The sequence below is a fragment of the Symphalangus syndactylus genome, chromosome 1 (assembly GCF_028878055.3).
Source record: "Symphalangus syndactylus isolate Jambi chromosome 1, NHGRI_mSymSyn1-v2.1_pri, whole genome shotgun sequence".
Taxonomy (NCBI): domain Eukaryota; kingdom Metazoa; phylum Chordata; class Mammalia; order Primates; family Hylobatidae; genus Symphalangus; species Symphalangus syndactylus.
In genome coordinates, this window is record NC_072423.2 from 119,124,284 (window position 1) to 119,140,251 (window position 15,968).

General features: G+C 37.6%; 1 protein-coding gene across 8 annotated transcripts in view; it reads left to right on the plus strand.

The window, feature by feature from the left end:
- Positions 1 to 15,968, plus strand: part of ULK4 (unc-51 like kinase 4) — a 769,027-nt gene that overhangs the window by 243,256 nt on the left and 509,803 nt on the right. For all 8 annotated transcript variants that reach the window (XM_063611260.1, XM_063611259.1, XM_063611278.1 and 5 more), the window contains one exon: positions 15,072 to 15,199. In XM_063611260.1, coding sequence (XP_063467330.1) covers positions 15,072 to 15,199 — 128 coding nt within the window. The remainder of the gene's footprint in view (positions 1 to 15,071; positions 15,200 to 15,968) is intronic.

Consider the following 15,968-nt stretch of genomic DNA (forward strand, 5'->3'; position numbering starts at 1 on the left):
TAATGAGTATAAGAAAATTATGTATGATGACAAATCCTTTTTTTAAACCATTGAAACAACATAAATATGGAAATGAACATATTTCACAGTTAGCCAAGCACACTGCAATTACGTCTTAGCTTGGACCTATACAAAAACTTCCAGTAGCTCTTTCAATTTTCAAAACACCATTAAGGGATGTCAGGGCAATCTGGCTATGACATCTGTCACCTCATTGATCACCAGGGTTCATTCAGCTGATCTGACTGGCTAGGCAGATGTCCCCTTCCTCCCTCATGGCTCCATGTGTGTCCTAACCAAAGCCCTGTGATTGATCAGATCCTTCCTTGATTGAGGAGGACCATACTTCGGTCAAGGGTATACAGGTAGCTGTGCTCCCTTGCTAGAACCTCCAAACAAGCTCTTAAAACATCATTAAGATTAAGAAAATTTAAAGAGAAAACAATAAAAGTCTAACCAGCTTTGACATCATCCATATTTACCTCCCCTGTCTTTTATCAATGCATAAACTCACATTTTTACTTAGTCATATTCTGTGGATACCTGTGTAATCTGGTTGTGCTTTTTCCTAGAAGAAGCCTTGCTAGTTGTGGGATTGGTATGAGGTGGAAGGCTCCCCAGGAGGGGAAGGTATCAAAAATGTTTTGGTTTCTTGAGGCTTCTGTTTCCTCATCTATAAAATAAATCCAATAATATCTTCCTTAAAAGAGTAATTAAAATAATATATTTAAATCACCTACCACAGTGCCTGACTTAGAGTAAGCATATAGTAGATATTTTTCTTTCCCTCATCACACTTTCATATTTTTAAATGGATTTTTTTTTTTTTTTTTTTTTGAGACGGAGTCTCGCTCCGACACCCAGGCTGGAGTGCAGTGGCGTGGTTTTGGCTTACTGCAACCTCTGCCTCCCAGGTTCAAGCAATTCTCTGCCTCAGCCTGTGGAATAGCTGGGATTACAGGTTCCTGCCACCACGCCCGGCTAATTTTTGTATTTTTAGTAGAGATGGAGTTTCACCATCTTGGCCAGGCTGGTCTTGAACTCCTGACCTTGTGATCCACCCGCTTTGGCCTCCCAAAGTGCTGGGATTACAGGCATGAGCCACCACGCCTGGCCTAAACGGATTCTTATTCTTACAGACTTTGTGTATCTTTGACTACTCACTTAAAACAACCATGTTTTAATTTGCTTATTGGTGGTAGAGTCCTTTTATCAGTTGTTTCTTGTTCATATCATTTTGTTGTTTTACTGGAGTGTTCATACATACTTTTTAATTGATAAATGTTATTTATAATAAAGATAGTGATTCTTTGTAATACATTCTCCAACATAATATATTCATTTTGAAAGATAAATAGTATTATAAGATTGCTTCCTCCACTCCTTACTTAAATTTTTAATTTGGAGTCTTTCTAGTGTAAGAAATAAAGTAAGGATATCATTTAATGAGTAGTCTGTCTTTTATCTTTTCTAGAGTCTTAAATATACTTTTCTTTGTTTTCCTCTTTGTGTTGTCTTTTCCACAACAGTTTTTTTTTTATTATTATACTTTAAGTTCTAGGGTACATGTGCACAACGTGCAGGTTTGTTACATATGTATACATGTGCCATGTTGGTGTGCTGCACCCATTAACTCATCATTTAGCATTAGGTATATCTCCTAATGCTATCCCTCCCCCTCCCCCCACCCCACAACAGTCCCCGGAGTGTGATGTTCCCCTTCCTGTGTCCATGTGTTCTCATTGTTCAATTCCCACCTATGAGTGAGAACATGAGGTGTTTGGTTTTTTGTCCTTCAGATAGTTTACTGAGAATGATGGTTTCCAGCTTCATCCATGTCCCTACAAAGGACATGAACTCATCATTTTTTATGGCTGCATAGTATTCCATGGTGTATATGTGCCACATTTTCTTAATCCAGTCTATCATTGTTGGACATTTGGGTTGGTTCCAAGTCTTTGCTATTGTGAATAGTGCTGCAATAAACATACGTGTGCATGTGTCTTTATAGCAGCATGATGTATAATCCTTTGGGTATATACCCAGTAATGGGATGGCTGGGTCAAATGGTATTTCTAGTTCTAGATCCCTGAGGAATCACCACACTGACTTCCACAATGGTTGAACTAGTTTACAGTCCCACCAACAGTGTAAAAGTGTTCCTATTTCTCCTCATCCTGTCCAGCACCTGCACAATAGTTTTCATAAATGAATACTCGCAGATTTATACTTTATGATATTTTTATTTATTTGGACAAAAGCCTTCAGTCCTTACCTCAGGGCTATGAGGAGTGTTATTGTAATTATCTCCACTGTATTTTAAAGTTGGAGAAACTGAATCATAGTAGTTATTCTGTTAAGAAATATGGCATTTGAAGTCAGGTCTTCCTGACTCCAAAGCTCAAATTCTTTGCCAGCATATTATACTGCCACTCCATTTATTCAAGTGCACTATTATCACTCAGTAAAAATCTAGTTTTCCTTGTCTAAGTCCTACGTTTCTCTTTTAAGTTTTTTGTTTTCTTTGTAGGGACAGGGTCTTGCTGTGTTGCCCAGGATAGTCTCGAACAATCCTCCTGCTTTGGCCTGCCAAAGTGCTCGGATTACAGGTGTGAGCCACCATACCTGATCCACTTTTTTTTGTATGGTTTGTATTTTTGTTGCTGTTTATTAATGAGATTTTAAAAGTTATACTGTAATTATAGTAGAAACCATGGAGTCTTCAATCTTTATGGTTGTCTAGTTACTTTACTAGGCATCCCAAAAAGAAAAAGCACCAATTGTATTTTTACCGTGTTTCTGGACTTGAATTTGTAAGTGCTAAATCTGTTTTTAAGACAATGTTTGTTTTAATATAAAGTTTAATAAAATGCATTTAAATATACATAAACATTTTTAAAGCATAGCTAAATCACTTGTAAGATTATATTTTCATTAAATCTATACACTTTCTCATTTTCTTGGTTTTTTGTTTATACCAAAGCCTTATGTTTTGCGTCTTGTCAGGGAGATGTAAATAGGTGTCCTTCTTTGCCATGAATACTTTGAAAACTCCTCATGGATTACAATAAGACATGTATTATCCTTTGGGTAGCACAAAACTTTGGGTAGCTTTCAAGTGAGTAACAGACTTTTAGAAAGTTTCTTCTGAATTGACTGCCATGTGTATTTGTTAATATTTGCTCTATGCTCAGAATTAAACATTTAAATAAAATGAAAAAGACAGACAATAATAAATGTTGGTGAGGCTGTGAAACAACTGCAGCTTTCATATATTGATGGACGGTAAATTGGTACAACCACTTTGGAAAGCCATTTGAGAGTCTCTAATAAAGCTAGGTAGATGCTTACCTCTTATGGAGCAATCCTTCTGGCAGGTGTATACCCAAGAGAAGTGAATGCACATGTTCACAAAAAGACATTACAAGAATGTCCATAGCAGCTTTGATCGTAATAGACCCAAACTCTAAACAACCCAAATGTCCAGGAGTAGAATGGATATGTAAATGTTTCTATAGTCACACAATGGAATATTATATGACAATAAAATACCAACTACTACTATAGCTAACATACACAGCTTTCACTCCATTATATGGAAGCCAGCAATGGTAATTGCCCTCTTTTCATTTCTTGTATATCTTTGCTATCTCCCCTTTTTTCTTGATTTTTTTAGCTAGTAAGTTATCTATTTTGTTCATATTTTTCAAAGAGCCAGGATTTTGATTTATCACTTTCCTTAAAAATGTTTTTTCCCACCTCATTGATTTCTGCTCATACCTTTCTTGCTTTATTTTGGTGTACTTTGTTGTTCATGTTTCAGCTTTTTGTGTTGGAGATTTAATTCATGTATTTTTATTCTTTTATTATGGGTATTTATATTCTTTTATATAATTATGGGTTACATATTTTTTCATTTCTACTTTTATCCTATCCCATATGTAGTTGATAGGATTTGGCTCTGTGTCCCCACCTAAATCTCATCTTGAATTGTAATCCCCCCGTGTGGAGGGAAGGACCTGGTGGTGGGAGGCGATTGGATCACGGGGGCAGTTTCCCCCATGCTGTTATTGTGATAGTGAGTGAGTTCTCACAAGAGCTGATGGTTTTAAAGTGTGGCACTTCTGGCCAGGCACAGTGGCTCATGCCTGTAATCCCAGCACTTTGGGAGGCTGAGGCAGGTGGATCACAAGGTCAGGAGATTGAGACAATCCTGGCTAACAGTGAAACCGCGTCTCTACTAAAAATACAAAAGAAAAATTAGCGAGGTATGGTGGTGGGCACCTGTAGTCCCAGCTACTGGGGAGGCTGAGGCAAGAGAATGGCGTGAACCCGGGAGGCGGAGCTTACAGTGAGCCGATATCGCGCCACTGCACTCCAGCCTGGGGGACAGAGCAAGACTGTGTCTCAAAAAAAAAAAAAAAAAAAAAAAAAGTGCGACACTTCCTGGCTCTCTTGTTCTCTCTCCTGTCACCATGTAAGACATGCTTTGCTTCTCCTTCACCTTCTACCATGACTGTAAGTTTCCTGAGGCCTCCCTAGCCATGTGGAACTGCGAGTTAATCAAACCTCTTTCCTTTATATATTACCTAGTCTCAGGTGGTATCTTAATAGCAGTGTGAGAATAGGCTAATACAATAGTGTTTTTACTGTTAGCTTTTTATTTTATTTATTTTCTTATTTTTTAAACTTAAAAAACCATTTTAAATTCTTTTGGGTAGATAGAGCTAAAAATTAAAACAGCTGAACTCATGGAAATGAAGAATAGAATGATGGTTACCAGGAGCTGGGAAGGGTATTGGAAGGGAGAGTGGGGGTGGTTATTGGGCACTAAAATATAGTTAGCTAGAATGAATAAGACCTCGTATTTCTAAGTTTTGCAGTTTTGGTTTGTATTTTCTCTTAAGATTTGTTTAATGCAGAGTTAAAAAAATTTGCAGGTAGAAGGGCTTTTTGGATTATTTATCTTTTAATTTCTAGTTTTGTTTGTTTCCCTGAGACAGGGTCTTATTCTGTTTTCCAGGCTGGAGTGCAGTAATGTGATCACAGCTCACTGTAGCCTCGACCTCCTGGGCTCAAGTGATCCACCCACCTCAGCCATCTAAGTAGCTAGGACTACAGGCATGTGCCATCATGCCTGGCTAATTATTATTATTATTATTTTTAAGTAGAGAAGAGGTCTTGCTATGTTGCCCAGGCTGGTCTGGAACTCCTGAGCTCAAGCAGTTCTCCTGCCTCAGTCTCCCATAGGGCTGGGATTACAGGTTTGAGCCATCATGCCAGCCTAATTTCTAGTTTTATTGCATTGTAATCATAAAAATTATTTTTACTTTGTGGAGTATATTAATATTTTTTCATGATCTGTTATATGATCAATTTAAAGGAACATTCATGTTAAGTAAAATATATATGTTCCATTATTTGAATATAAAATTTGATATCTACCCATAATATCTAATCTATTGTTTGTTATTTAGCTCTTCTATATCCTCACTTATTTTTGTTCTTTTGAAGTCTCAGACTGACAGTAGTGTGATAAAATATTTTATTGCTTCTTGTATCCTATGTAGTTTTCACATTAGAAAGGTGGTTGCTATACTGTTTAAGGCATAACCCTCATTACTATAATCATTGCTGTTATACATTGTTGTGAATGGTATATAATACATAATATATACATATATTGTATGTATAATAAATCTATGTATATACATATACATATACATATAGTACATATACATATAATACATATACATGTATGTATGATATATAACATAATAAATAACAGTATATATTTTACGTATATATTATATATACTATATTATATTTTAATTTTAAAATTTATGTATAATGAAATTTACTTTTAATGAAATTTACTTCTGTGGGGACTCAGTTCTATGAGGTTTAATATATGCATAGACTCTTGTTACCACCACTAGAAAGATACAGAACAATTCCAGTTTCCCAAAGAATGACCTTGTGCTGCTTTTTTCTTAGGCAAACCACCCTCCATCCCAGTCCCTGGCAATCATGGATGTCTTCCCTGCCCCTATAGCTTTATCTTTTCCAGAATGTCATATAAATGGGAATCATACTGCATATAATCTTTGTAGCTGGTTTCTTTCAGTTAATACAGTGCAGTTGAGACTCATCCATGTCACTGCATGTATCAGTAGTTCATTACTGCTGAGTACTGTTTCATTATGTGGATGTACCACAGTTTATTTTTTCATGTACACATTGAAGGACATGTGCACTGTTTTCAGTTTTTGACTGCAGATTAAATATCCCTTATCCAAAATGCTTGAGACCAGAAGTGTTTCAGATTTCAGTGTTTTTGGATCTTGTAATATTTGTATATACATAATGAGATATCTTGGGGATGGGACCCAAGTCTAAGCACAATATTTATGTTTCATATACACCTTGTATAAAATAAGACGAAGGTAATTTCATACAATATTTTAAATATTTGCAGTGCATGAAACAAAGTTTGTATTAAGTACTTATGTGTGGAATTTTCCACTTGCATCATGTCAGTGCTCAAAAAGTTTTGGATTTGGGAGCATTACAGATTTCAGATTTTTGGATTTGGGATACTTAATGTGTATTATAACTAAATATTGCTATTTTTGTGTACAATTTTTGTGTACAAGGTTTTCTGTGAACTTAAGTTTTTATTTCATTAGAATACTTAGGATGGTTGAGGCATATATGATAGGTATATATTGAACATTTTAATGAAACTGCCAAACTGTTTTCCAGGATTCCTGTACCATTTCTGCATTCCCACTAGCAATGTATGAAAAACTTCAGTTGCTCTACATACTCACCGTTTTTCATGCTAGTCATTCTAATAAGTTTATAGTTATATCTCAGTATGATTTTAATGTGCACTACTGTAATGATTATGATATTGAACATCCTTGCATCTATTCGACAGATACGTATTTTCTTTGGTGAAATGTCTGTTTAAATATTTTGTTCATTAAAATTTTTTTCTTAATTTTGAGTTTTGAGAGTTCTTTATGTATTCTGCGTACAAATATTTTCTGTCAGTATGTGGCTTATCTTTTCTTACAGTGTCCTTCACAGGGGAGAAATTTTAATTTTGATGAAGTTTACTTATATTCAGTTGTATAATACATTTTGGGTTAATTTTTGCATATGGAGTGAGGAATGAGTGTAAGTTAACATTTTTGCATGTGGTTGTTCAGGTGTTCCAGCATCATTTGGTCATATGATTATCCTTTTTCCAATGTTGCCTTTGCACCTTTATCATAAACTAATGGACCATATTTCTAAACTCTAGTTTGTTTCCTTGTTCTATGTGTGTATCATTTTGTCCATACTACATTGTTTTGATTACTGTAGTTTTTTGTATATCTTAAAATTATTGTGCAATTCTTGCATATCCCCCCACAATTGTTTTGCATATTCTAGTTTTTATTTACCTTTCCATAGAAATTTTAAACTTAGTTTACATCCACAAAATACCCTGTTGGGATTTTGATTGAAGTTGCATTAAGTCTATAGGTCAATTTGGGGAGAATTGGTGACTAACTTGAGTCTTACTACATGAACATGGAATGTCTCTTCATTATTTATATATTTAAAAAGTTTTCTTTCATCACTGTTTTAGAATTTTTAATGTACAGATTCTGTAGATGTTTTGTTAGGGTGAAAGCGATACTTCGTTATTGTTACTGTTGGAGCTATTGAAAAGTGGTACTTTAAAAAGGAGTTATTTTCCAATTGTTCATTATTGGTATACTGAAATATACCAGGTTTTGCTAAACTCACTTATAGGAGCTTTTTTGTAAACTCCTTGGGATTTTCTAAATAGATAATCATGTCATCTGCAAATATTTCTTTTGTTCAAATCCAAATGTCTTTTATTTATTTTTCTTCTTCTACTGGCTATAGCTTTCAGTAAAATACTGAATCATGGGTGAAGAGAATGAACATCCTTGCTTTCTTCCCAGTTTCTGGGGAAACACCTAGTTTTCAATAATTTTTTTAAATTTTTTTAATTTTTTAATTTTTTTATTATTATACTTTAGATTTTAGGGTACATGTGCACAATGTGCAGGTTTGTTACATATGTATCCATGTGCCATGTTGTTTTGCTGCACCCATTAACTCATCATTTAGCATTAGGTATATCTCCTAATGCTGTCCCTCCCCCCTCCCCCCACCCCACAACAGTCCCTGGAGTGTGATGCTCCCCTTCCTGTGTCCATGAGTTCTCATTGTTCAATTCCCACCTATGAGTGAGAACATGCGGTGTTTGGTTTTTTGTCCTTGCGATAGTATACTGAGAATGATGTTTTCCAGTTTCATCCATGTCCCTACAAAGGACATGAACTCATCATTTTTTATGGCTGCATAGTATTCCATGGTGTATATGTACCACATTTTCTTAATCCAGTCTATCATTGTTGGACATTTGGGTTGGTTCCAACTCTTTGCTATTGTGAATAGTGCCACAATAAACATACGTGTGCATGTGTCTTTATAGCAGCATGATTTATAGTCCTTTGGGTATATACCCAGTAATGGGATGGCTGGGTCAAATGGTATTTCTAGTTCGAGATCCCTGAGGAATCGCCACACTGACTTCCACAATGGTTGAACTAGTTTACAGTCCCACCAACAGTGTAAAAGTGTTCCTATTTCTCCACATCCTCTCCAGCACCTGTTGTTTCCTGCCTTTTTAATGATGGCCATTCTAACTGGTGTGAGATGGTATCTCACTGTGGTTTTGATTTGCATTTCTCTGATGGCCAGTGATGATGAGCATTTTTTCATGTGTTTTTTGGCTGCATAAATGTCTTCTTTTGAGAAGTGTCTGTTCATGTCCTTCACCCTCTTTTTGATGGGGTTGTTTTTTTCTTGTAAATTTGTTTGAGTTCATTGTAGATTCTGGATATTAGCCCTTTGTCAGATGAGTAGGTTGCAAAAATTTTCTCCCATTCTGTAGGTTGCCTGTTCACTCTGATGATAGTTTCTTTTGCTGTGCAGAAGCTCTTTAGTTTAATTAGATCCCATTTGTCAATTTTGGCTTTTGTTGCCATTGCTTTTGGTGTTTTAGACATGAAGTCCTTGCCCACGCCTGTGTCCTGAATGGTATTGCCTAGGTTTTCTTGTAGGATTTTAATGGTTTTAGGTCTAACATGTAAGTCTTTAATCCATCTTGAATTAATTTTTGTATAAGGTGTAAGGAAGGGATCCAGTTTCAGCTTTCTACATATGGCTAGCCAGTTTTCCCAGCATCATTTATTAAATAGGGAATCCTTTCCCCATTTCTTGTTTTTGTGAGGTTTGTCAAAGATCAGATAGTTGTAGATATGCGGCATCATTTCTGAGGGCTCTGTTCTGTTCCATTGATCTATGTCTCTGTTATGGTACCAGTACCATGCTGTTTTGGTTACTGTAGCCTTGTAGTATAGTTTGAAGTCAGGTAGCATGATGCCTCCAGCTTTGTTCTTTTGGCTTAGGATTGACTTGGTGATGCGGGCTCTTTTTTGGTTCCATATGAACTTTAAAGTAGTTTTTTCCAATTCTGTGAAGAAAGTCATTGGTAGCTTGATGGGGATGGCATTGAATCTATAAATTACCTTGGGCAGTATGGCCATTTTCACGGTATTGATTGTTCCAACCCATGAGCATGGAATGTTCTTCCATTTGTTTGTATCCTCTTTTATTTCATTGAGCAGTGGTTTGTAGTTCTCCTTGAAGAGGTCCTTCACATCCCTTGTAAGTTGGATTCCTAGGTATTTTATTCTCTTTGAAGCAATTGTGAATGGGAGTTCACTCATGATTTGGCTCTCTGTCTGTGATTGGTGTACAAGAATGCTTGTGATTTTTGTACATTGATTTTGTATCCTAAGACTTTGCTGAAGTTGCTAATCAGCTTAAGAAGATTTTGGGCTGAGACGTTGGGGTTTTCTAGATACACAATCATGTCATCTGCAAACAGGGACAATTTGACTTCCTCTTTTCCTAATTGAATACCTTTTATTTCCTTCTCCTGCCTGATTGCTCTGGCCAGAACTTCCAGCACTATGTTGAATAGGAGTGGTGAGAGAGGGCATCCCTGTCTTGTGCCAGATTTCAAAGGGAATAAGTATGATGTTAGCTGTAGGTTTTTTGTTTTCTACTTGCTTTGTTTCAGATTAAGGAGGTCTCTTTTATTCCTGGTTACTGAGAGTTTTTATCGTGAATGGATGTTGAATTTTGTAAAATGGTTTTTTTTATTAGTAATTGATATGACTATGTGGTTTGTCTTATTTCATCAATTAATTATGATGAATTACACTTTTTTCTTTTTTTTTTTTTTTTTTTGAGATGGAGTGTCGCCCTGTCGCCCAGGCTGGAGTGCAGTGGCGCGATCTCGGCTCATTGCAAGCTCCGCCTCCCGGGTTCACGCCATTCTCCTGCCTCAGCCTCCCGAGTAGTTGGGACTACAGGCACCCGCCACTGCGCCCAGCTAATTATTTGTATTTTTAGTAGAGACAGGGTTTCACTGTGGTCTCTATCTCCTGACCTCGTGATCCGCCTGCCTCGGCCTCCCAAAGTGCTGGGATTACAGGCGTGAGCAACCGTGCCCGGCCACTTATTGTTTTTCAAATGTTGAATCAGCCTTGGATTCCTGGCATAAACCTCACTTGGTCATCATGTTTTATTCTTTTAATATATTCTGGATCAACGTGCTTATATATTGTGGAGGAGTTTTGTTTTTTGTTTTTTGTTTTTTTTTGAGGTGGAGTCTTGCTGTCGCCCAGGCTGGAGTACAGTGGTGCGATCTCGGCTCACTGCAGGCTCCGCCCCCTGGGGTTCACGCCATTCTCCTGCCTCAGCCTCCCGAGTAGCTGGGACTGCAGGCGCCCGCCACCTTGCCCGGCTAATTTTTTTGCGTTTTTTAGTAGAGACGGGGTTTCACTGTGTTAGCCATGATGGTCTCGATCTCCTGACCTTGTGATCTGCCCGCCTCGGCCTCCCAAAGTGCTGGGATTACAGGCGTGAGCCACCGCGCCCGGCTGTTGAGGAGTTTTTGCATCTGTGTTCCTAAGGTATACTGTCTATACCTCCTTGTCTTGTATAACTAAGTGCCTTGGACCTTTTTGGTGTCTATAAATGCTTATTTAATGATAGTTCCTTCAAATTGAGCTGTTGCAGTACAGTTTACCTCTCCCTCAATTTTGCTTTGTTTTGTTTTCTGTTTTGGTTGAGTGGTATCTTAATATGTTTGGGCTGCTATAACAAGGTACCTTAGACTGGGTAATTTGTAAATAATGGAAATTTATTGCTCACTGTTCTGGAGGCTGGGAAGTCTAAAATCAAGGCAGTAGCAGCTTTGGTGTCTGTTGTGGGCCCATTTGTCACACATATTGTCTTCTTTGTGTCCTTACAGGTTGGAAGGGGTAAATAAATTCACTCAGGCCTCTTTTATAAGGGTACTAACCTCATTCATGAGGGATAGTCCTTATGACCTAATTACCTCTGAAAGGCTCCACCTCTTAACACTATTACATTGGGGATTAAGTTTAACATATGAATGGGGGCAGGCAAAAACATTCAGACCATAGCAGGTAAAATCGGAGCGTTTCGGCTGGGCATGGTGGCTCACACCTGTGATCCCAGCACTTTGGGAGGCCAAGGCAGGCGGATCACGTGGTCAGTAGATCAAGACCATCTTGGCTAACACGGTGAAAATCTGTCTCTACTAAAAATACAAAAAATTAGCCAGGCATGGTGGCATGCACTTGTAGTCCCATCTACTCAGGAGGCTGAGGCAGGAGAATCACTTGAACCCAGGAAGGGGAGGTTGCGGTGAGCTGAGATCACGCCAGTGCACTCCAGCCTGGGCGACAGGGCAAGACTCTTAACTTTTTTTTTTTTTTTTTTGAGACACAGTCTCGCTCTGTTGCCCAGGCTGGAGTGCAGTGGCAGGATATCGGCTCACTGAAAGCTTCGCCTCCTGTGTTCACGCCATTCTTCTGCCTCAGCCTCCCAAGTAGCTGGGACTACAGGCACCTGCCACCATGCCTGGCTAATTTTTTGTATTTTTAGTAGAGACGGGGTTTCACCATGTTAGCCTGGATGGTCTTGATCTCCTGACCACGTGATCTGCCCGCCTCGGCCTCCCAAAGTGCTGGAATTACAGGCGTGAACCACCGTGCCTGGCCAAAAGGAGTTTTTATCAGCTGAAATGTTTTTGATTTTCATTTTTTGTTTTCTTTATATGAAATAGGTTTATATGGATAGCTTTATATGAAACTTGCCTCCTATCTTCTGTGTTTTTTGAAATACCTTAAATTATCCTTGGTTAATGTGATATTCCACATGCAGGAGATCAGAGGTTTCAGTTGTTTCTAGGACTCTTACTTTCTTAGTTCTTTAGTTCTTTTCTTAATTATTGATATTTATATATCAAGAAAATCATCCTTTCTTAAAAAATGTGCTGCAAATATAGTCTCTAGTTTATGTGGTTTCTTCTTTATAGTGTTCTATTTCTATGTGGCATTTAACATTTTTTTGTATTTACATTTCTCACGCTTATTTTGTTCTTTCTAATAAATTATTTACGAACATTTTCCCCAGTCTGAGATTGAAATATGTATATATGTATGTATATATGTTTGTATGCCTGCCTCCCATGGCCTCTTCTAGATCTTTGAATCATTTTATGTTTATTTTTTAAATCTTAGAGTTGTTTGGTGTTTATTTTGAAGTAGGACATGAGACAGGCTCCAACATGCATATGTAATCGGTCTGTTAATTTTGTGTAGATCAATATCTATTGGACCTCTCTTCGTTTACATCACTTTGTGTTTCAGGTTACATTCAGATGCTTCATAGAATCTGTCAGTTTTTTCTCCTGAGTTTTCTCTGGGGGCCTCTGACCACCTTTGGTACAGATAGGCTGCCCTCTGTCTGGTGAAGGCTGTCACCTTGGAATCATCCTGAGATTCCCTTTGCCGCTTTCCTTTGTTCAATATTCTCATCTTCCTTTTTTTACTTCCTCGTGGTGAGTGTTGAGGATATTCAGTGGAGTTGATGGTGTGATACATGATTTTGGGAAGATAATGAAAAGCCAGACCATGAAGAACCTCATATGCCATAATGAGTTTTAGCCTCTTTTTAATGGTTGTGTAACTATTGAGAATATTTTATAGATGAGTTTTATTTGCTCTTACAGAGGATCCACTGTGGCTAAAGTTTGTAGAATAGATGGAATAAAGGAAAATTAGATAAAGCCTATTGTAATAATTCAGGAAAGATATAATGGTGCATAGAAATAAGACAGCCGTAGTGGGGGTGTCATTTTCACAGAGCTTGGGGTTAATTGGGCTTGGGAGAAAGGAAAGAAGGGTCAAAGATGGTACTCAGACTTCTGAGTTTGGCTAGTAGATTGATCCGCAGAGTACTCATGTTTAGACTAAGTAGGCACTGAGTTTAATTTTGGACATACAGTGTGAATGATTGCAATAGATCCTTTGCCCACATTCACCAAATGTTAACAGTTTGCTGTGTTTACTTTATAATTTATCTCTCTCTCTGTCTTTATCTCTTTCACTTTGTGTGCACGTGTGTGTGCGTGTGTCTGTGTTTTCTGACCCATTTGAGAAGTTTGTGGACATGATGCTCTTTTAATTCTAATTACTTCATTGAATGTTTCCTTGAAACAAGCTGTGAATTTCAAAATCAAGAAACTAACATTGATTCAGTATTGTTAGCTAATCTGCAGACCTTATTCAGATTTTGCCAGTTGTCCCGATAGTGTTCTTTATGGTAACAAAACTTCCAGATCTTGCATTGCAGTCAGTTATCATGTCTTTTTAATCTCTTATAATCCAGAAGAGTTTTTCAGTCTATGATTGCTGGAAATTTGAATGGCTTTGGAATTATGTGTGTATATGTTGGGGGTGGTGTTGATATGGGAAACAGACTTGTGATGGTGGTCCTTAGACCACAGAGTATAAATTAGAATCAGGAATGGACTGTGGGGAGATGGATTTTCTACTGTCTAGTTGCTGGAAAGGTAGAAAATAGATCTTCTACTCAAGGATGACTGCATTGATTTGTTTTTTTACCTGAGATGAATAATTTGGCTTTGATAATTTGGTTCAGGAAGTAGGTGAGACTGATGCTTAGATATGTTTTTATCCTTAATTAGCATAGAATTTACATGGCGTATACATGACTATGTAAATTCTTCCTACCTGGAAACATAGCACTGAATAGAAAAGGACTGGAGTATGGTCAAAAAAAAATGAGCTTCTTAAATCTGTCTGGGACACACAGTGTTATTGTTAGGTGTTGGCCTCTCAAGCTCTCTTGGGAACTTATATATTCCTGTTCTCTGTAGCCATCTTGCTGATATTATGATTCCGTATTTCTGACTACTTACATTCGTTAAGCATGGGCGTGCATGTGTGTCTGTTTTGTTTGCGTATTTATAGAAATTGTTTATAGTCTGCCTTTTAAAAGGGAAAGTAGCGCTATTCCTTGTCAATACTTAGTCCTCTGTGTTGAATTATACCTTTAATTAAAGAGTGTTACAGGAGTATACGTTTCTTTGTGTCATGTATTGAGTATTGTCTTTATTTTATATCTGTTAAGCCCTCAGATGTGTAGACTAGAAGTATGATCTCTATATGCAGCTCTTCTCAGAGATTTATATCTACATGTAGTTGTGACTAACAGTTGTATTATATGCTGCCACATTTCCAGTTGTGTGATTGAGTAGTTAACAGGCAGGCTTTGTCATTCAACCGGCCTGGATTTTATCCAACTCTGAATTTGGGTAAATTGCTTAATTTTTCAATATTCATTTTTCTCTTTAAAGCGTGGACAATATTGTCAACTTTTTATGACTTTCAGATTTAAATGAGATAATATTAAAATTTAGTTATGGGATCTGGCACAAATTGAGAATGTGAAAACAGTAGTTATTATTTTACTTTCTGCCATCTGCTTGATTATTATAGTCTGTTCACTCTGAGAATTGAGACTGCCCTATTTTTTTATGTTCTCTCAAAAAATTTTTTAAATGTCTTCTACAGGATTTTGTCTCCACAATTATCCGTTTACTTGACAGCCCCTCAACATACATTAGAGCAAAAACCTTCCTGGTTCTTCTGTATATTTTGATTTATAACCGTGAGATGTTGCTGCTCAGTTGCCAAGCAAGGTAAGATTTTCTCTGATGGTTTCATCAGTAACTTCAATTTAGTGCCTGTTGTATTAGTAGTTGTAGGGTATTTCTTGGCCTGTGTGTATCTGGTATTTTTTTTTAAGAGTTTTTCCAGGGGTTTAATATTTCACTTGTAATCTCAGCTTGGAAGTACTGAGGACCCGGAGAAGACCTCTGAAACTATAGCAGGGTGAGAAATGCCTGGTGTGTCCTTGATATGGTTTATCTCTCTGTCCCCACCCAAATCTCACCTTGAATTATAATCCCTATGATCCCCACATGTCAAGGGTGGGACCAAGTGGGAGTAATTGGATCATGGGAGTGGTTTCCCCCATTCTGTTCTTGTGATAATGAGTGAGTCTCACCACATCTGATGGTTTTTTAAGTGTCTGGCATTTCCCATGCTGGCACTCACTCCATCCTGCTGGCTGTGAAGAAGGAGTCTGTTTTTCCTTTACCCTCTGCCATCTTTGTAAGTTTCCTGAGGCCTCCCCAGCAGTGTGAATTAATTAAACCTTTTTGCTTTATAAATTACCCAGTCTCAGATACTTCTTCACAGCAGTGTGAGAATGGGCTAACACAGCCCTAGATCTGAGAACAATCCAGAGCAGGGTGTTGAGATGGTTCTGGTTTGTACCTTTGGGAGTCAGTATTAGACCAGTGGCTTGGTTGTAATTTTCCTTATTGTAAGATTCTGGAATAAGTAGCTGAAGGCTGAGAAGGAGGAGCAGGGCAGGGGGTGAGAGTTTATGGACTGGTGCTAGGA